The sequence below is a fragment of the Hibiscus syriacus genome, unplaced genomic scaffold, assembly GCF_006381635.1.
Source record: "Hibiscus syriacus cultivar Baekdansim isolate YM2019G1 unplaced genomic scaffold, ASM638163v2 tig00005936_pilon, whole genome shotgun sequence".
Taxonomy (NCBI): domain Eukaryota; kingdom Viridiplantae; phylum Streptophyta; class Magnoliopsida; order Malvales; family Malvaceae; genus Hibiscus; species Hibiscus syriacus.
In genome coordinates, this window is record NW_024062072.1 from 187,893 (window position 1) to 209,363 (window position 21,471).

The window sequence follows — 21,471 nt, forward strand, 5'->3', positions numbered from 1 at the left end:
CAGAATATATATCACCCTTAGAACTTCAAAAGTTTCACGATAAGAACCTCATTTCATATAACTGATTTGCATCGATTAACTTGACATTACATGTAGGGATGGACTGAAGTGGGTGAGTGGCCCCTCAAATTTTCAAATTGATATATGATTTTTTATATGTATTTTTTTTATTGATAATCTGTTTTCGTCTCTCCTAAAATTTTATAAATTTGATCCCTATAATTTTTTTATAAATTCATCTTTGCATTGAAATCCTACCTTCACTTCTCATGTGTACTTAATTCAACTTGCAATGAAAATAATTGGTTCATCTCTTCACTTGTTTATCTAGACAACTTTACACATGGGAAGTAACAAAATACATTGTCTGTCACTGGATTATAAACGAGTCATTTAATTTTAAAAAATATAATTAACTTGTTGAATTTAAATTTTGTTACAATCAAGTCATTCCATTAAAAATGAAACGAAGGTTCTAATATGATAACAGTTATAGTCTATAAAACTTATACATTCTATCAATTAATCATAATTTACATTAATTAAATAAATTTAACCCTTTATATTTAAAAATTATATCAATTTATTCTTTATATTTCCCCAAATCACTTTTTTGTCATCGTTCATTATCATCCTTAAACACTATTACATGTCAAACCACATATAAAAAGATGTCTAATCCTAAAAATATTCAAAAGATAAAACATCTAACTCTCAATATACCATAAATCCTTGATAGAACATGCCTAACCTTTAAAAATACAAACAATAAAATCATTATTTCATTTCACACTCTCACACTCTAATATTAACGAAATGCCTCCTCACTCAGTACTATTTCTCACAATACTTTGCATCACAAAGCTTCAATGTATTTATTTAATTTGTAAAAACAATATATTAAATATTTATTTTTAATAAATAAATATTAGAGTATGTTTAAATAAAAAAAATCAATATAAAATCCATCAAAATCATAATATTTGAGTGATTTATAATTTATAAATTTTAAAACCATGATTACTAAATAATATTTACAATGAACTGAATAATATTTTAAAAATGTATTTAATATAATTTATAAATATTTACAATCCTTCCAAATCGAGCTAATATTCTTAAGAGAGAGGGAGAGAGAGAGAGAGAGAGAGAGAGAGAGAGAGAGAGAGAGAGAGAGAGAGAGAGTAACATCAAGGAAGGAAGCATATGAGGAGATGAAGAGATTGCGACGGGAAGAGAGTTGGATATGAGTAGGGATGAAATGTTAATGAAAAAAAAGGAAGGTGGAGGAATTATGATAAGAATTGCGAAGAACAAGTAAATTAAGAGAGGATTAATGATTAAATTAATAGGTTTTTTAAATATGAAGGTTAAGTTTATTGAATTATAACTAAATTGATAGAAGATATAAGTTTTAAAGATTAAAAATGTTATTACATCAAACTTCATCACACATATATTTCATTTTTAACGTAGGTGTGATTTGATTGTAATAAATTTTAATTGAGTGATTCTATTATAACATTTTAAAATTAGGTGTCTTGTTTGTAACCTAACTAATAATTGAGTGATCAAAGTGCATTTTACGCTTTAATTTATTATGATTCGATGCTTTGCTTACATGTGCTTTTGGGTTTTTGAAGTGTCCACAAAGGAAGACCTAGAGGGCGACTCGACTGTCGGACTGGGATAGTTTATTTTAAGCTGATGAACTGCTGAAGCATATTTACTTGTAGAAGATTATATATTTAAATCTTACACAGAATCGAAGTTTTCCTCTCTTTTATAATTGTAACACTTCGTATCAAAGTTGAAAAATTGACGATGGTTGCAGACGGAAGCGGACTGAGGTACTCATCGGACAGCGTGGTAATTAAGTCTGCAAACGACCGCCGACTCTACAGGGTAATCGAGCTCGACAATGGTCTCGTCGCTTTGCTGGTTCACGATCCCCAGATTTACCCTGACGGACTTCCTCAATGTTCTCATTTGCTAGTTAAGACTGAGACTGAAGGTGGAACTGAAGACGATGGTGAAGATGGAGATGGAGTTGGAGATGAGGATGAAGATGAAGATGACGAAGAAGAAGAAGAAGAGGACACTGACGATGAGAAACAGATTGAAGAGAAAGCCGTTCAGTCTAAAATGGTTTGTCATTTCCCTTTATTTTATTGATTGAAGTCCATACGTTAGATTGATTCATCGATTGTGAATTTGGTTGCAGGCAGCGGCAGCAATGTGTGTAGGATTTGGCAGCTTTTCTGACCCTCCTGAGGCGCAGGGTCTCGCTCATTTTCTAGGTTTCATTACTTTCAGTTCTATTCATCCCATTCGGCTCAACTGCACTAAATTCTGCTCTGCCTAATATTCGTGAATTTTCTTTACTTCTTCGTAGAACATATGCTATTCATGGGGAGTACTGAATTTCCTGATGAAAACGAGGTTTGTTCATCCATGTTATTTCCTACTATTATTCTTGATATCCACAAGAAAATATTTTTATTTTTATTTGCTAGCTTCTTCTATTGATAATTTAAACAGTGCATTCTTTCTTGACCTACATCTAAACAGTGTGTTTATTATTTGGCCTACCACCATTGACACTCTTATTTGCTAGTATGATAGTTACTTATCCAAACATGGAGGCTCATCAAATGCATATACAGAAGTTGAGCATACCTGCTATCATTTTGAAGTTGAAAAAGAATTTCTCAAGGGTGCTTTGAGAAGGTAAATGATCAAACTATAAAGGGCGGAGCTTTTTTTATGGAATTACTTTTTCCACTTCCTTTACATTGCTCGACTCAAGCTTCGTCATAGAAATTTTTAATGGAGTAATAATTTGATCTTTGTTTTGTGTACTGATTCCCCAAGTTGTCAGAATTTGATCCTTATGTTGGTCTTTTGTCTTTATCAGATTTTCTCAGTTTTTTATTTCACCCCTTGTAAAACTTGAAGCAATGGATCGAGAGGTGCTTGCTGTGGATTCTGGTGTGCCCCATTAACCTCAGTCTATCATCTGTTTTCATGCATCCCCCTTCTCCATTTTTTTCTTCTTCCAAATATAGGAAATCTGTTCTCTAATTTCAACCAAAATGGGATTGTAGAATTTAACCAGGTTTTGCAGAATGATATATGTCACCTTAAGCAACTCCAGTGCCATACATCTGAAAACGGTCACCCTTTTAATAGATTCTTTTGGGGTGAGATCCTTGTCATTGTTATTCACTCTTTGAATGATTTGATTATGTCTACTGGTATGAAAATGGTAATTTCCGTTTTCTTAAATGGTAGGAAACAAGAAGAGCCTGGTTGATGCTGCCGTGAGAGGGATTGATCTACGCAAACAAATACTAGAACTATACAAAGATTATTAACATGGCGGACTGATGAAGTTAGTGGTAATTGGTGGTGGGAAGTTACTCTTTTGTGGTTCTCTAGATTTGTGGCCATCGTTTAGTGTCTCTCTATCACTAGTCTCTGCTGGAAAAAAGTTCTTTGAACTATGATCACATTTATTTTCACTGCCTCTTTTTCCCCATTTCCACCATTTTTAAAAAAATTTCTTACCCATTTTACCTTATTTAGACTGCTGATTATGAACTTTATAATCTGTCCATAAAACGGTTAACATATACAAAAATTAATTCTAATTTTGAAGGAATTTCAGTAGTTATTATAGATGTGGCTTTTGGAAGAAAATTATGGTGTCATTAATGTCTACAATATTTGTTTATATTCTTTAATAGCGTAATCCTGATAATACTTGTTGATGGTGTAGAGCCTTTGGATGTACTTCAGCAATGGGTTGTTGAATTGTTTTCGGGTGTCAAACAAGGTTCTCAAGGGAAGCCAGAGTTTAAGGTGGAAGGTCCTATCTGGAGTGCTGGTAAACTTTATAGGTTGGAGGCAGTTAAGGATGTCCATATCCTTGAGTTAAGCTGGGCACTACCTTGTCTTTTGCAAGAGTATCCGAAGAAACCGAAAGATTATTTGGCTCATCTTCTTGGTCAGGTATCTAATTCTGCATTATCTTAATGATTAAGAAGGAGGTTGCTCATGGAAATAATACTAACAAAGAAAAGGATGCATATGCATATATGAAGAAAATGTGAACTCTCCACAGCTTTGATGCCTTGTAAATGATAAATGATTCTTGATTAGTCTGTGGAATGCAGATAGTGTTTTTCATTTGCTTCAATTTCCAATGCTTAACCCCATGAGTTAATTCAATATGCTTAACTACTATTACTATTATGCTGAGATCAGATTTTAATATCCTGAAACTAACATGATTGCTACTATTCCCTTCTTGTTTAGAACCATATAAGAGATAAACAATGCTTAGATCTTAGTTTCTAGCTTATTCATTGAGACATTTTTGTTCTGCTTAAACCATTATGTTGTATATGGTTGGTCATGTGTACTAAGGTACAAATTCATATCTTCTTTTTTCCCCTTTTTCCAGAGGGCAAAGGAAGCCTGCATTACTTTCTAAAGACGGAAAAACTTGTTCCGAATAAATCGTATTTATTTCTGCTGAATATGGCTGACTTAAATAGAGTTTACAATGTAACAACTTTACATAAAAAGATGCATAAAATTAGCAACAGAATAAAACTGATTCTATCTAATTAAAAATGATCCTATCTAATAACTAATAGAATAAAAACTGATTCTATCTAATTAAAACTGATCCTATCTAATATTTAATTTAGATATTCTCGACACCCCCCTCAAGCTGGAGAATAGATATTGATCATTCCCAGCTTGGACAAAAATCCTTCGAACATCGTAGTAAACAATCCCTTGGTGAGAACATCGGCGAGCTGCTCTGATGATGGAACAAACGGTATGCAGATATCGCCATTTTCCAGCCTCTCCTTGATGAAATGACGATCTATTTCGACATGTTTGGTCATGTCATGCTGTACAGGATTCTAAGCAATACTGATTGCCGATTTGTTGTCGCAATACAACTTCATCGGTTTATCTCCTTCAACCTTCAGCTCCTCCAAGATCCTCCTAAGCCATAACAACTCACATACTCCTTGCGCCATGGCTCTGAACTCGGCCTCCGCACTGCTTCTAGAGACAACTGGTTGCTTCTTGCTCCTCCAAGTAACTAAGTTGCCCCAGACAAAGGATCAATAACTGGTAGTAGATCTTCTGTCTGTAGAACTTCTGCCCCAATCAGCATCAGTGAAGATCTCCACTCTTCGACTTCCATTCTTCGAAAACATGATTCCTTTACCAGGACTCCCTTTCAAGTAATGAAGAATCCGGTAAACAGCCTTGGAGTGTTTTTCTGAGGGACAATGCATAAACTGACTAACCAAGCTCACAGCAAATGCAATATCTGGTCTCGTATGAGCCAAATAAATCAGTTTCCCCACCAGCTTCTGATACCAATTCTTGTCCACAGGTCAACACCATCTTCTTTTTCGAGTTTTTGATTCGGATCAATAGGAGTCGCCACTGGTTTACATCCGAGTAATCCGGTCTCTTTCAAGATATCGAGGACATATTTCCTTTGCGAGATAATTATACCTTTTGAGGATCTAGCCACCTCCATTCCAAGGAAATATTTGAGTTGTCCTAGATCCTTGACTTCAAACTGGTTGGATAAGAAGTTCTTCAACGACTCCAACTCTACTGTGTCATCTCCTGTCATAACAATGTCATCTATATACACAATTAAAATATCAATTTTACCATTATTGTGTTTGTAGAACATAGTATGATCAGACTGGGCCTGAGTGTAACCATGTTGTTTCACAGCTCTCGTGAATCTCTCGAACCAGGCTCTCGGAGATTGTTTCAATCCATAAATGGATTTCTTTAGCTTTCAGACCCTACCATCCTTCTTCAATTCATCAAAGCCTGGAGGAACTTCCATAAACACCTCTTCCTCTAGCTCACCGTTTAGGAACGCATTCCTCACATCAAACTGTCTGAGAGTCCAATCCAGATTGGCGGCTAGTGAGAGTAGGACACGTACGGTGTTTAGTTTGGCCACAGGTGCGAAGGTCTCCTCGTAGTCAAGGCCGTATGTCTGAGTGAAGCCTCGTGCTACGAGTCTTGCCTTGTATCTCTCGACCGAGCCATCTGCATGGTATTTGATGGTGAACACCCACTTGCTGCCTACAGATCGTTTCCCCTCAGGTAAAGGAGTTAGATCCCACATGTCATTCTTCTTCAGGGCCTTTAACTCCTCAAAAACTGCCTCTCTCCATCTCGGAACTTCTAGAGCTTCATGTATCGACTTAGGTAGTGCATCATCCATAATCCTGGTGGAAAAAGCTTTGAAATCTGGAGAGAGTTTATTATAAGATAAGAAATTGGATATTGGATGTTTTGTGGTACATGATCTAACACCTTTGCGCAAGGCTATGGGTTCAAAGAATTCTGTAGAAGACTCTAAATTTGGAGAAGAAATAGGAGAAAGAGAAGTCGTACCTTGGACCATAGTCGAGTCCGATGGTTGGCATACCTTGGGGGCCGGTGGAACATTTCTTGGTCGAGTCATCCGTCTAGAATAAACACGAAGTTCAGTAGATGGTTCCAAGTTGGTTTCTACCTGAGTCTCACGAGGTTATGAATTTATAGGTTGTGAAATCCTAGGATTAATTACGGAAATATGAATTGGTTCCACTGAGCTATTTACAACCGATTTTGGCAAGGATGTTTGTTCCCAAAAACTCATTTCAGAGTCATTCTCCCCCGGAAGAGAGTTTTTGTCAAAAAAAGGTTGTTTTTCAAAAAACGTGACATCCATACTCACATAATATTTCCCAGATTTAGGATCAAAGCATTTATACCCTTTTTGTGTTGGTGAAAAACCTAGAAATATGCATTTATGTGCTCGGGGATCGAGTTTTCCTCTATTTTGGCCGTATATGAACAAAAGCAATGCAACAAAAAATTTTAGGTGTTAAATCAGTGAAAGATCTATTTTCAGGAAACATATTCTTTAGAGCTTGCAAAGGAGTAATATAATTAAAAACTCTTGTAGGCATTCGATTTATCAAATAAGACGCTGTTAAGAGTGCTTCATTCCAAAAACGATTAGGAACATTCATAGCAAACAGTAAAGCCCTAGTCACCTCTAATAAATGCCTATTTTTTCTTTCAGCAACTCCATTTTGTTGGGGAGTATCAACGCAAGAACTGTGATGAATAATTCCTTTTTGTTTCAAAAAATCACCTAAGATTGCATTAAAATATTCTCGACCATTATCGGTTCTAAGAACTTGAATATTTGCTTGAAACTGAGTATTGATCAGTGAGTGAAAATTTTTGAAAACACTTGCTGCCTCGAATTTTTCTTTTAGTAAATAAATCCACGTGACTCTAGTGTGATCATCAATGAATGTGATGAACCATCTAGATCCTGAGGCTGTTTTTACTCGTGAAGGGCCCCAAATATCACTATGCACAAGAGAAAAAGGTTTTGATGGCATATACTTTAAAGATGGATAAACAGATCTATGATGTTTTGCCAATTCACAAGCTTCACACTGAAAAGAAAAACCATCCTTTTTTTTTGAAAAGATTTGGAAACAAATATTTCAAGTAATTAAAACTAGGATGTCCTAACCTATAATGCCACAACATTATTTCATTCTCACAAGACAAGGTAGTAAAGCATCTCGGTTTCTGAACTTGTTTATCTGAAGGATTGTCCGTGACCAAGTGATAGAGTCCATCGACCTTCTTAGCATTGCCAATCATCTTCCCCGAACAAGGGTCCTGAAATTCAAATCCAGCAAATGTTATTGTAGCAATGCATTTGCAATCATGAATAATACGATTAACAGAGATGAGATTGCAAGAGAGCTTTGGGACATGTAAGACATTTAGTAATGTGAGAGATGGAGAAATAATGATAGAGCCTTTTCCAGCTATAGAGGTTAGGGAGCCATCATCAATTTTTACCTTCAGATTACCAGATAAAGGAAAATAAGATGAGAATATGGAGGAATTACCGGTCATGTGATCTGTTGCCCCTGAATCTATGATCCAAAGGTTTGATTTAGAACCGGCTATGAAAGCTGTAGGATATGTACCTTTCTGGGCTAATGATGAAGAGGCAATATAAGATGATGGGTTAGGAGTGTTGGATATGGAATGAGAACTCATTAGTTGATACAATTGCTCTAGCTGTTCTTTGCTGAAGGCAGACAGTTCTGAGGCAGGTTTCGGCTCTTCAGAAGCATCTTCAGATGAGGCATGGAATCCCTTTGCATTACGAGAATTTCGATTGGCTGAAAAATTCTCGGCTGGCTTCCCGTGTAGCTTCCAACACTTGGCTTTAGTGTGTCCCGGCTTGTTGCAGTGCTCGCAGATTGGCCGATCTCTGTCGTTCCGACGATCGTTGCGACGTGGTGGCTGACCCGAGAACAAGGCAGAAGACTCGGTGGGATTTGGTGAGTGGCCTCCAAGCATGACTGTCCGCCGGCTCTCCTCTCGTCTGACTTCGGAGAAGACTTCTCTTGTGCTTGGTAGTGGTTCACGACCAAGAATGCGCCCTCTGACTTCATCCAATTCCTTGTTAAGGCCGACAAGGAATTCGAAGACGCGTTCTTTTTCCACCATCTTCTGGAATAGAGCCCTGTCCTTAGCACAACTCCATTCGTAGTCGCTGAACATGTCGACCTCTTTCCACAAGGTCTTGAGTTCAGTGTAGTAGTGAGTGACAATTTTTTCTCCTTGTTTTAGCCTCCATAACCGAGTTTTTAGTTCAAACCATTGTCCTGCGTTCCCGAGATCAGAATAGGTCTCGTTCACAGCATTCCAAATGTCATGAGCAGTAGGTAGGAAGAGATAAGTTCTCCCTACACTCGGATCCATGGAATTTATGAGCCAAGACATAATCATCGAGTTTTCTGCCTCCCATCTTTCAGATTCTTCATCTTCTTCGGCAGGTTCCGTAGTGGTACCTGAGAGATAGCCGAATTTTCCACGGCCACAAATAAACAGTTTCACATATTGTGACCACTGTAAGAAATTATTTCTATTCAACTTGTGAGAAGTGATGGATATGTTTTGGAAGGATTCAGTGTTTAGGGTGATTGAAGGTGAGCGAGTAGAACTCATAGAGTCGATACCAGAGATATCATCGTAGGGTTTGGCCATTTTTGCTCTGACACCATAAAGACGGAAAAACTTGTTCCGAATAAATCGTATTTATTTATGCTGAATATGGCTGACTTAAATAGAGTTTACAATGTAACAACTTTACATAAAAAGATGCATAAAATTAGCAACAGAATAAAAACTGATTCTATCTAATTAAAAATGATCCTATCTAATAACTAATAGAATAAAAACTGATTCTATCTAATTAAAACTGATCCTATCTAATATTTAATTTAGATATTCTCGACACTTTCTCAAAGCTAAGGGATGGATAACCTCTGTATCTGCCGGTGTTTCAGATGATGGAATGCAGAGATCTTCTGTAGCTTATATCTTTAGCATGTCCATCCATCTTACAGATTGTGGTTTGGAAAAGGTAGCATGTATTGATTCATCTTCTAAGCAAATAAGAGTCTGGCTAAAACTTCTCATGTTTTTCATTTTATGTGGTATTACATTTAGTTCCATGTCAAATGCACATGAAAAGATTGTCTCAAATTCCTAGGAGGATATTGGTTTACTTTATCTTCTCATTGTGTTGCTGTAATTGCTAGCTCAATTTTGTAATAAATTGTACCTAGGCAGTTACTGCTACTGGGATTGTTGTTGTATTTGTTTTTCTATATTGTATGTGCTTATATTTTTTAAGGTCGCTTCGTGAATTTTGTGTTTTTTTAGCTACAATTGTTAAAGGTGCTTCACTTTTTCCTTGCAGATATTTCACATCATTGGTTATGTTTATCAATATCTTAAATTATTGCGTCAACTTTCCCCTCAAGAATGGATATTTAAGGAACTGCAGGATATGGGAAACATGGACTTTCGTTTTGCTGAGGAAGAATCTCAGGATGATTATGCTGCTGAACTTGCAGGTTCTTTCCTCTTGTTTTTCAAAATTTCAACTTGCATCTGTTGAAACATTATGATGCAAATTGTTTATATTACTGACATTGCCATAAATGAAATTGAAAGTGGAAAATAGTTGATAGGGTGCTGATATGCCTTGAAAAGTTTGTTGGGATTTTGATGTGCCTTGTGTATGTTAAACAAACTCACTTACATGGTTTCTGTCTCACTGATAATCAGTGCCTGTATGCAGCTGATTGGGTTGTGGGATTGGGCTACCTCTAGAAAATTTTGAGAGCTTAGGACTGATGAGGAGTTTCTAGTAAATTCATATTATTGTTAAAGCAGAAAAATTTGACAATTAAAAAAATAATATTGTTTGATCATTGTCTGAATTATGGGTGAACTCTTAATGTTGTTTTTGATAAATAAAACGAGGAAGCTATATTTATTTCTAATTTCTGGTATTTGATGCTGCATTCCATTAACTATTCCTTGTGCTTCTTTGTTGCAGAAAATTTGCTTGTTTATCCACCAGAACATGTTATCTACGGAGATTATGTCTATGAGTTATGGGAAGAGGAGACGATAAGAAAGATTCTAAGTTTCTTCACTCCCAGAAACATGAGAATTGATGTAGTAACAAAATCCTTCAAGCTACATGGTACCATGCTCTGTTCTGTTCTATTTAGCCATTGTATTATTATTATAAAATATTGGACCATGTTTCTATGTTCTAAGAGTCTCAGAACAATGATGATCTAATTTGAAGCTATATTCCTTTCTTTGATAGACAACTACCAGTTGTTGGATTGTCCCTTTTACATTGTAAATTTCCACCATTAGCATGTTCCTATATTATGTTGATTCTTTTTAACTAAAATGTGCTTAATTTCTTTTGATCATATTTATACTGGTAATTATGGGAAAGCAACTGAGTGCATGTATTCTTTTTTTTGCAGATGTCCAATATGAGCCTTGGTTTGGATCACCTTATTCTGAGGAAGAAATTTCTTCATCTTTGATGGAATTATGGGAAGACCCCCAAGAAATTGATGCTTCATTGCATCTGCCTGTGAAAAATGAGTTTATTCCATGTGATTTCTCTATTCGAGCTGATTCTACAGAAATTAATCCTGCAAATGAAACATTGCCTATATGCATTTTTGACGAACCATTGATGAAGTTCTGGTACAAGCTTGATAGTACTTTCAAACTTCCTCGGGCAAATACATATTTTCGGATTAATCTGAAAGGGGCGTATCTTAGTTTGAGGAGTTGTTTGTTGACTGAACTTTATATTCACCTCCTTAAGGATGACCTAAATGAGATTATATATCAGGTTCATTTCTGATCATTTATCTTGAACTTTTCTGTTTGTAATTAATTTTATTTTTATTGAAATTTGTTGCTTGGAATCTTAGAAAGTTAAAGATTTTGCTGGCCTTGGAGCATGGGTTACTGGATCAGTCCATTTGATTATAATTTTCTTGTTCAATAGAAATTTGTGACAACAAAAAATATACATGTGTTTTAGTATCTTTGAATTTCAGGCAATAGTAAAGTTGAGCCCTTTACATTTCTGTTTAAGCAGTCTCTGAGTTGCTGGTAAATAATATCTCCTTAAACATTTCGTTTGGCCCGTGTCTAGTTTCTGAAACATAGTCATCGTTCTTTTTCATCTTGTTTCTTGCCATATGTTAGTTTGGTTTGTTCTCGCATTTGTTGTTGAAATCTAAATGTGATTAGAATTTTGTTTCCAGGCCAGTATTGCCAAGCTAGAAACTTCAGTGGCAATGTACAGTGACAAGTTAGAGCTGAAGCTTTATGGATTCAATGATAAACTTCCTGTTCTCTTGGGAAAGATTTTGACAATCGCAAACTCTTTTTTACCTACTAATGATCGTTTTAAGGTACACGCATCTCCTCAAACTGTGATGTGTTTGATGTACATTTAACATAGCTGTCGACCTTTGGCGGAAGAACAAGGCAAATTGCAGCTGCTGTTATTATCAAGATTGGCACTTTAAAAATCTACTATAAACTAATCTATTTTCTTACAATCCAGATGAAAAAGTTTATCAATTAATTCTACTATGTGCTTACCTCCTGACAATCAACACAGACCAAGATTGAATTGGTTCTTATGGTTTTGCAGAGGTTTTTGGCTGAATTTGTAATTTGACACTGCATCTGACAGGTAATTAAGGAGAATATGGAGAGAACTCTAAGAAACTCCAACATGAAGCCTTTGAGTCACTCATCGTACTTGAGGCTGCAGATTTTATGCAAAAGTTTTTATGATGTTTATGAAAAGCTTTGTTTTCTAAATGACATTTCTCTGTCTGATTTGATGGCCTTTATTCCTGAGCTTCGTTCCCAGGTAACACCGACACATGACGTTTGGGTTTGGATGAATTTTTCATGTGATTATTTTCCATCAGTTTAAATTTGGTTTTGATTTGGGTGAACCTTGTAGGGTTTTTTTTATTGTCCTCAAAACCTTCTTATAGTTAGTGATCTCGATTGGGTAAAGTATTGTTTACTTCCTTATTCGGAATGCATTTTGTGGCTTAGGCTTATGTCACCCATGAAACAGGGAAATGGTTGTCCTTGGGAAGAGTTAATTTCACATTTGAAGCTTGAAATGTTAACTATGAGTGGAACCAAAACATTTCAAAGAAAAATGTAAATATAGAATTAGTCCTCCATCCGTTGATGTATCTATTTTGAAATTAGAATGACAGATTCCAAAAGTTTGTTTTGGCACTTGATATTTCATTATACTGTTTATAGGAACGTGAAATGATTAATTTAATTGTTGGGTTCATTGCCTGATAGTTTCTCTAAATTCTAACTGCATATGTTGGGTAGGTATATATTGAGGGCCTTTTCCATGGTAATTTGTTAGAAAAAGAAGTACTTGACATTTCAAATATCTTCAAAAGCAACTTTTCTGTACAACCGATGCCTGTCACAATGAGGCATAGAGAGCACGTGATGTGTTTTCCCTCTGGTGCCAACTTTGTGAAAGATGTCAGTGTAAAGAATAAGTCTGAAACGAACTCAGTGCTTGAGGTACATGATGATGATCAGATTCTCTATGAAATATTAGTTTATATTTTTTTTTCTTATTAATGCTTTATACTATTATTGATCACATCATTGGCCTTGAATTGAAGCTTTATTTCCAAATTGAGCCAGAAGTAGAGAAGGAAGCAGTAAAATTGAAGGCTTTGATAGATCTTTTTGATGAAATTGTGGAAGAACCACTTTTTAATCAGCTAAGGTAATTTTTTCAAAGGCTGGAGGTCTGAAATTGTGCTAATCAATCTTCTCTACCGCTAGCCTGTGCAGGGCGTTTGAGCACTTAAGCAACCAAAATATTGGGGGGGGGGGGAAGCGAAATTTCCCCCCTTTTCTTTTGGGAAACTATTTGATTGAAATAATCGTCTACTTAATTTTTTTTCCTTGCTGGAAAGAAAGGTTATCTTGTTTCTGTTAAGGCTGCACTCTTGCTTTGTTTGAGATCTTTACTAATCTAGGCTGCTCTAGTTATCTATATGTTTGTATGCATGTTTTTGCTAGCATTAGTGGATCATGTGTTTGTAGGGATGTATGCATATGTAAACAAATGTGATAACATGCGATGTTCATTTCCCCCTTTTTTTTTGGTCGAGGCAAAATTGAAAAATTATAATGATTTCTCTAATTGTTTATTCAATCTGGAATATAGGACAAAGGAACAACTTGGTTATGTGGTTGAATGTAGCCCACGGGTGACCTATCGTGTTTGTGGCTTTTGTTTCTGCATTCAATCTTCCAAGTACAGCCCGGTTTACTTGCAGGAGAGGACAGACAACTTCATAAATGGCTTGGAAGAGTTGTTGGTGAGTGTTGAGCTGCTATCTAATATGCTGGTTTGCTTGGATACTTTTCTATTATAGCCTACCAAGAAATGCACAGCTCTTTTCTTTCAATGCTAAACTGTATTCCTTTGTTATTATTTAATGAAGACATGTATGCTTTTAATTCCTAATGCATTGTAGGAAGGGCTTGATGATGAATCATTTGAGAGTTATAGGAGTGGACTAACAGCAAAGCTCCTGGAAAGAGATCCCTCCCTCTTATATGAGACCAATCGCTTATGGAATCAGATTGTCGATAACAGGTGCGTATCTATATAGTATTTTTGTTGGACAAACATAATTTTCCTTTTCCTTTTGCAAATTGCAAGTTAATCCTGTTTATGTAATAATTCTGTTATGACATTACAAGTACTATATAACAACCTTGTGCAGAGAAGTGCCACTCATTCAGTAAATATTGGATGTTAAATTGGGCTATTCTCCTCACCATGACTGTTGCTTTTGTTTCTTTTATTCTGCCTTGGTTCTGTAGATGTATCGAGTCGAGAAAATTATTTAGAGTTTTACTGGTGCGAGCTACATGTGTGTGCGTGCGCGCGCGCGTATGATAGCATTGTTCCTTCCTCCTCTCCTCTATTGTATTATTAACTTTTGTGTATCTCTCAGGTATATGTTTGACATGTCAAAGAGGGAAGCAGAGGAACTCAAAAGCATCCAGAAGATGGACATTGTGAAGTGGTATAAAAAGTATTTGCGAGAACCTTCGCCGAAATGTCGAAAACTGGCGATTCGTGTATGGGGATGCAACACCAGCCTAGAAGAGGGTGAAAATAAAACAGACTGTTTACAGCAGCAACAGCACATTAAAGACCTTGAAGCTTTTAAGATGTCATCCGAGTACTATCCATGCCTTTGTTAAATGCAAACTAATTGATGTTTGGGTGAAACCAAAAACAAAGAAGAGGCTAAAACAGTATACAATTACTGATCGGAAGGTCTACATAAACATTTTGTGTTGGACGATGAAAAAGGTGGAAGGATAGCAGTGAAATCAACAATGATATTCAAACCTATTGGTGGGATTATAGATTTTTATTATATAGTAGCATTTAAACTTATTTGAATATTGATTGAATTATATATGCTCATTAATTTTTGTATTAAATCGGTATATGATATTATATGTGGTGAAATTTATTTGAAAGGATTATTTTTAAAATTATACATGAATTTTGATCCATATCATATATAAAATTTGATTCTACAAATGGTCTCAATTCAATCCTAATTGTTTTCTTATTGATAAGCCGTTCATCTTTTTTTTTTGTCTTTGTTGATTGACAACAATATTAATTTTAATATTAGTTGCTGACCGTCTGTATTTTTTGTTGTCATTTTATTTTTTTTATATTACATATTTATTTTCTTTTTTTCATTTTCAATAAATTTGCTTATACGACAAGTTTTCATTTGCTTTTATGACACGTTTTTCTTCTGCTTTTAGCATTTTTTTAGTCGTGTCGTCGTTGTTTTCACTTATTTTTCTCTAACGATTGATTTGACATTGTCACAACTGATTAAGATGACGCTTATCTGTTATATTATTGATCTTCCCTGTTTTGGACCCTCATATTAGATTTGGATACTTGTTATGCGTTCGTGGATAACTTTTCACGTCGCTCGAGTTTGATTTGCGGTTTGTCAGTGGTCTTTCAGTAGCTTGATCGTCATTTGTGGTTCGTTTGTCAATGTGATTATATCTATTTGTATTGATCTTTGTTTGAGTTTTCTTGGTTAGATTTTAATATTTCCTTATATGATCTTTATGTGATCTTAAATTGCTAGTTTTGTTTCAATAGTTATAATAAATTGTCCTAATTATGTGTTTAATTTACGATTATAATTGCAAATCTTTATTGTAATTTAAGAGATTTTCTATTTTGAATAAAATTAGTGATATATATATATATATATATATATATATATATATATATATGATTTGTTTGATTTTGACCAATCATTAAGATTTTACCTTTTTGTAGCGCATGAACAAATAATTATATGTGAAATATGAAAATAAATGGATGTATTTAAATTTTAGAATAAATTATATCAGATATTACTAAATTTCTATTTTTGTATTGAATTTGTCAATGAACTATAAATTGATATGCTTTTAGCATTAAACTTTACTTTTGCATGTAACTATATCATTGAGTTTTTAACCCATTAATAATTGAATAATATGGCAGTTTGGTGGTGACGCGTGATGATGTGAAAATCATTGGTATTTTAGCCATCAATGTTTCATTTTAGGTTAAAAAATGCTCATATTTTAGAGCGTTAATCGTGTGTTAAAAATAATTTTTATCTATAGAGGGAAGTTTTTACCCCAAAGTGAAACGTTAGGGGCTAAAATATTCCAAAAATAAAAAAGAATACGGACCGACCATTTTAGTAAATGTTGGGGAGTATTTTTGGTATTATGTCAATTTTTATATATTTTGAGTGAGTTTCATGGTAAATTAATCCGAATAAGAAAAAAAGAGTGAAATACGAACATTTTAATGTTGATCTTGTCGTAAATGGTAATCGATAACGGATGACAGTTAAGTGCTAACGATGATCGAAAATTTTAATGTCTAAAATTGAAGCCTTGTAAAATTTAGTGATAAAATCAACATATAAATTAAAGGATTTATATAATTATGAAAAATGACATGATTTTAAATATTAATATATTTATATTAAAATAACATCGTTTTGATCATGTCATCACATTGAGGATAATTGTCATCTACGTTAACACATCATTTATCACTTGCTGCAAGTAGTAGAATTGTTTACAAAACTAAATTTAGTGCTACGCTTGTATCAATTTATAACTTAATGAAAATTTTGATATAAAAAATAAAGTTAAATGCTATCTGATATAGTGTTTTCTTGATTTTTACAGTTTAAATATAAATAATAAATAAAGTACCAGGAGTCAAATTATTAGTAATTTCAAATTTCAAGACAGTCCCCCATATTTCTATATAATTCCAAAATGATCCTACTAGATAGTGGGCTTGGGCCCTCCAATCTCCACTCTATGTCTCGTCTGTAATTTTCCCAATGATTCATTTACCTATTACTGCTACCGTCACTTGTAATTTCCTTTGATGTATGTGTTACTAATACAAAATTAACATCGACGAATTTATATGCTAAGCAAAATCAAACCCAAACTGTCTCTATTTCTCAGATTTCCCCTTTAATCGGACTCTTTCTCGTCCTCTTCTTCCTCACCTTCTCAGCTCTTGCTTCAGCCTGTAAGCCAAGAAGCCAGGGCTTTCGTCCTTAACCTTCCTTTAATGCTGCAGATCTAGCTCTGGGCTAGGGCTCTTCGTTCCAACCAGTTTCATTTCGTCGATTATCCAACCAAATCGTCGGAAATTTACGTAGATCCGGATCAGAGTTCGAAATACGTAGCTTAGAAAACGAAAAGTATGAGTGAGAACCAGAAGTTTCAGCTGGGGACTATAGGTGCTTTGACTTTATCGGTCGTGTCCTCTGTCTCCATTGTCATTTGCAACAAGGCCCTTATCACTACTCTCGCTTTCACCTTTGGTCAGTTTCCACTTCATTCATTTATTCACATCTTTTTTTACTTATTTTTCTTTTTCATCTTTATGTTTTTTTCTTGTATCGTTAGTTATGCTATCCCATCAGTATAATTATGCTCTGGAAATATCAATCCCTTAGGCGATGCTAAGTGACTGATTATAATTTAATCTGAATCTGAATCTGTACGCGTGTGAGTATGCGTATGAACATGAAAATGGTTAAAGTGTTACACTTTGGAAAGTGCACAGATTCATCATTCAAGTTCCTCGCTAAGTGATCAAACAACTCACAGTTGATTAAGAAAGAAATGCTTAGTTTTCCAATCAATCCCTTGCTACACTATTTCTTATGGGGGCGTGCAAATATAATGTATGGTGTTCTTATACTTACAATAGTTTAGTTCAGCACCTAAAGATTACATGATTTTGTCTAGCACTGCTGTGATCTCATAACTATTTTTCTTTTAGATTTTATCTTCAGATTGTCTGATCTTTGTATGTCGCCCCAAGTTCCTGTTATTGCTGCGTCATTTTTAGTGTTGAGTGTCATATTTCCTTATTTTTCATAACAGGAGCAACTTTTCTCAACTTCTTTGAATTAGTTCATGATACCAATTATGATGATGCGGCATGTGATTTTTGACATATGATTGGAAAGTTTCTTACATCTAATAAACCCTACTAGACATTCAGCAATTATTGACTGTTGGAATGTAAGCAAATGGTATATTGTAATTACATGCGGTTAATTTGAAATAGTATCATCAGAATAATTTATAATCTTTTATTACTGTTCCTTTTGCTAATATTGGGTCTGGGTTCTGCAGCCACAACTTTGACAAGCTGGCATCTCCTGGTCACATTTTGTTCTCTTCATGTGGCCTTATGGATGAAATTGTTTGAGCATAAACCTTTTGATGCGAGAGCTGTCATGGGTTTCGGTATATTGAATGGGATATCCATCGGGCTTTTGAATCTTAGTTTGGGTTTCAACTCTGTTGGTTTCTACCAGGTAAAATTTTAATTTCTGGTCGTTATCCTCTTGATTCATATGTAAGTTATGCCTAAGTTTTGCCTGATTCCAACATAACTTAAATGATACTTTGTGCTGACAGCATCTATGGGTATGGAATCTGTTAGTGCTATGTATATCAAGTTCAAAGTTTAGCCCTTCTTCCTATGTTTACAAGCATATTAGGAGCACCAAATGCTGAATGGGTCCTTTTGTTTTATATTGTAGATGACAAAACTGGCAATTATCCCCTGCACTGTTCTTTTGGAGACCCTTTTCTTCAGGAAGAAGTTCAGGTCAGTTATGGGCATGCCTATTTCTTTGTATGACTGATGTTCTTTCACATTCTTATATTTTTTGGCTTCTTGTAATTGTGGTTTTTTTGGGATAAGCCTTAGGAGTAGAATAGTTTTCTTTTAGAGGGCTAGAGATAGACATTGCATTTATTGGCTTGGGGCCATTGTTTGGTGCTGAGTTGTTGACAAACAAGGATTGATAGCTTTGATTGTGACTGTTTCATGCTAAATGCTAAAAGGTTGGATAAAACTGTTATTCCAGCTCTTAACATCTGAGGAGATATTCCTATCAAAAAAAAAAAAAACATCTGAGGAGATAAAGATCTGATGTTCTTTCACATTCTTATCATTTTGGTCTCTTCAAATTGTGGGTTTTGGAGATAATAAACCTTAGAAATAGAACAGTTTCTTTTGGAGGGCTAGAGATTGCATTTATCGGTTTTGGGGCCATTTTCTGGTGCTTACATGTTGACAAACAAGGAATTTTAGCTTTGATTGTAAATGCTACATCTCAAAATTTCTTCTATTTCTGAACTCTCAGTTGGAGAAATCTTGTGCTGTAATTTCCTTGGGTGGTTTCAGTTGCAGCTTATACCACTGTTATTTTGAAGTAGAAATTTATTGGTTATTCTGTATTTTGATACATTTATATTCTATTGCAGTAGGAATATCCAACTTTCATTAGGCATTCTTCTTCTGGGTGTTGGAATTGCAACTGTGACTGATCTTCAGCTCAATTTCTTGGGTTCTATCCTTTCTTTGCTGGCAATTGTTACTACATGCGTAGCTCAAATTGTATCCTTAGCTGGAATGATATTTGCTATTTCTTTTTCATGTTTTATCTGTCGTTTGTTTCCATGTTTAGGAATAGTATATGAATTCTTAAATTTGTTCTCTCCATGAATAGGTTCATCTTGAATTAATTGTTTAATTTCTTAACTCATTCCTGTTAGATGACTAATACCATTCAGAAGAAGTTTAAAGTATCTTCAACTCAACTTCTCTACCAGTCTTGCCCTTACCAGGCATTAACTTTGTTCATCGTTGGCCCATTCTTGGATGGGCTTTTGACTAACCAGAATGTTTTTGCTTTCAAGTATACCCCGCAAGTGCTGGTAAAGAATCATTTCTTACAAATTCCATGCCTTATAAAATAGAGAGTAGTACTATCCTTTTCGTAGATTTCTTTTATTCTAATTGTTTACACATGCAATCTTTTTTGCAGTTCTTCATTGTTCTATCGTGCATGATATCTGTCTCTGTCAACTTTAGTACATTTATGGTAATTGGAAAAACATCCCCAGTCACTTATCAGGTTCTAGGACATCTGAAAACGTGCCTTGTTTTGGCTTTCGGTTATATTCTACTTCGTGATCCATTTAGCTGGCGTAACATTTTGGGGATCTTGATTGCTGTAGTTGGAATGGTCCTTTATTCATATTGTTCCATTCTTGAGAACCAGCAGCAGAAGCCTAGTGAAGTATCAGCACAGCTGCCACAGGTAGTTCTTTACATGTAGATGTGTGTTTTTAATGACCTTGCCTGGGAGCCTATGAAATTAGTATATATATAATTCTCGTTTTGCTTGAATCTTGTAATATTTACCGATTTATTCAACTTTTTGATGAAAAAATCAGGCTAAAGAAAGTGAAAGCGATGTTCTGATTAGCATGGATAACGGAAGTGGGAGGTTGAGTGACGGCAGTGTTCCAAAATCTCCTCCTGTATGGAAGTCAGACAAGGACCTACAAGCCTAAAGTCTTGGAAATGTTGCTATATTCATTGGTGAAAGATAATAGTAACTGTAAAACTGTTCCACTGATGAAGATGTTGCTGGTAAGGGTGGCTTTTTATGTGTTGAGCGGAGCAACAATAATCGGTTCGGGGTGGGTGAGTTCATTTTTGAGATGACACCCTGTTCTATAGAATGAATGAATGAATGAATGAATGAATGAATGAATGCTAGTTTGAAGGGTGGGAAGGAATGCATAATTCATCAATTAAGTTATGTGTTTACAGTTCTATATTTTTTAAGCAATGAAGGGAAGGCCTACGTACCCTGAATGGATATATGCTTGTTTATTTAGATACATGTTTGTTTCCTCCATTGCAAGGCACACGCCTAGCTATACAATTTGTTGAAGCTTTAAGTTTGTGATCATTATTGATTTTATACGGGATAGCTACGCCTAATAGTGTTAATCTGAATCAAATATTTATTTCGTTATATTTTCCCTGAGCCAAAATGTGACGTTCAATGTACGTCCGGGATGGTCTGGCTCCAACACCGAATACTATATTAATCGAATAAAATCAACATAATTTTTTGTGTTTAATAATCTTTGTTTGTTATTCTTTTCTTTATAGATTTTTTTAAAAATTAAAATCAGTTTCATTTTATTAACAGGATGAAACTATAATTTGTCCTGGAAATGGTTTAGGGATTAAAATATGATAAATGAAGGATATGATGGCTTCAGTAAAATATGATAAATTCAAAAATACCGAATTAACTATCGGAAAATAATTTTTTAATCATCAAACATCGAAAAAATTCTAAACCGATTTTTGAGTGTCGCAACTATTGATATTATTGTGTGAATAAGTCTTATAGCCATGGACTAACCTTCTATTTCTCATGCCTCTTTACTTGCATTTTATGATTATATTTATGAACTGCATGATGTAAACTAGAATAA

At 34.8% G+C, this 21,471-nt stretch overlaps 2 protein-coding genes across 4 annotated transcripts; both read left to right on the top strand.

Moving 5' to 3' along the window:
• The first annotated feature begins 1,748 nt into the window (after positions 1-1,748).
• On the top strand, positions 1,749-14,943 carry LOC120200291 (nardilysin-like). Its single transcript, XM_039201174.1, is given in 20 exon segments — positions 1,749-2,148; positions 2,225-2,300; positions 2,396-2,442; positions 2,618-2,730; positions 2,918-2,991; positions 3,108-3,203; positions 3,295-3,432; positions 3,782-4,014; positions 4,471-4,489; positions 9,390-9,517; positions 9,857-10,013; positions 10,502-10,651; positions 10,950-11,329; positions 11,751-11,900; positions 12,188-12,370; positions 12,862-13,065; positions 13,170-13,276; positions 13,724-13,877; positions 14,037-14,158; positions 14,523-14,943. Coding segments are annotated over 20 exon segments (3,108 nt in total). The 5' UTR covers positions 1,749-1,824; the 3' UTR covers positions 14,776-14,943.
• A 2,086-nt stretch (positions 14,944-17,029) lies between these two features.
• Positions 17,030-20,877, top strand: LOC120200289 (UDP-xylose transporter 3-like). Of its 3 annotated transcripts, none has more exons than XM_039201171.1 (7): positions 17,030-17,468; positions 18,292-18,476; positions 18,705-18,772; positions 19,435-19,567; positions 19,726-19,887; positions 19,998-20,273; positions 20,410-20,877. In XM_039201171.1, the coding sequence occupies exons 1-7, from the start codon at positions 17,348-17,350 to the stop codon at positions 20,527-20,529; spliced, it is 1,065 nt and encodes a 354-aa protein (XP_039057102.1). In that variant the 5' UTR covers positions 17,030-17,347; the 3' UTR covers positions 20,530-20,877. The 3 variants fall into 3 exon arrangements, with proteins under 3 accessions (XP_039057102.1, XP_039057103.1, XP_039057104.1); XM_039201172.1 differs by lacking the exon at positions 17,030-17,468 and adding an exon at positions 17,983-18,002; XM_039201173.1 differs by lacking the exon at positions 17,030-17,468 and adding an exon at positions 18,080-18,188.
• The last annotated feature ends 594 nt before the right edge of the window (positions 20,878-21,471 follow it).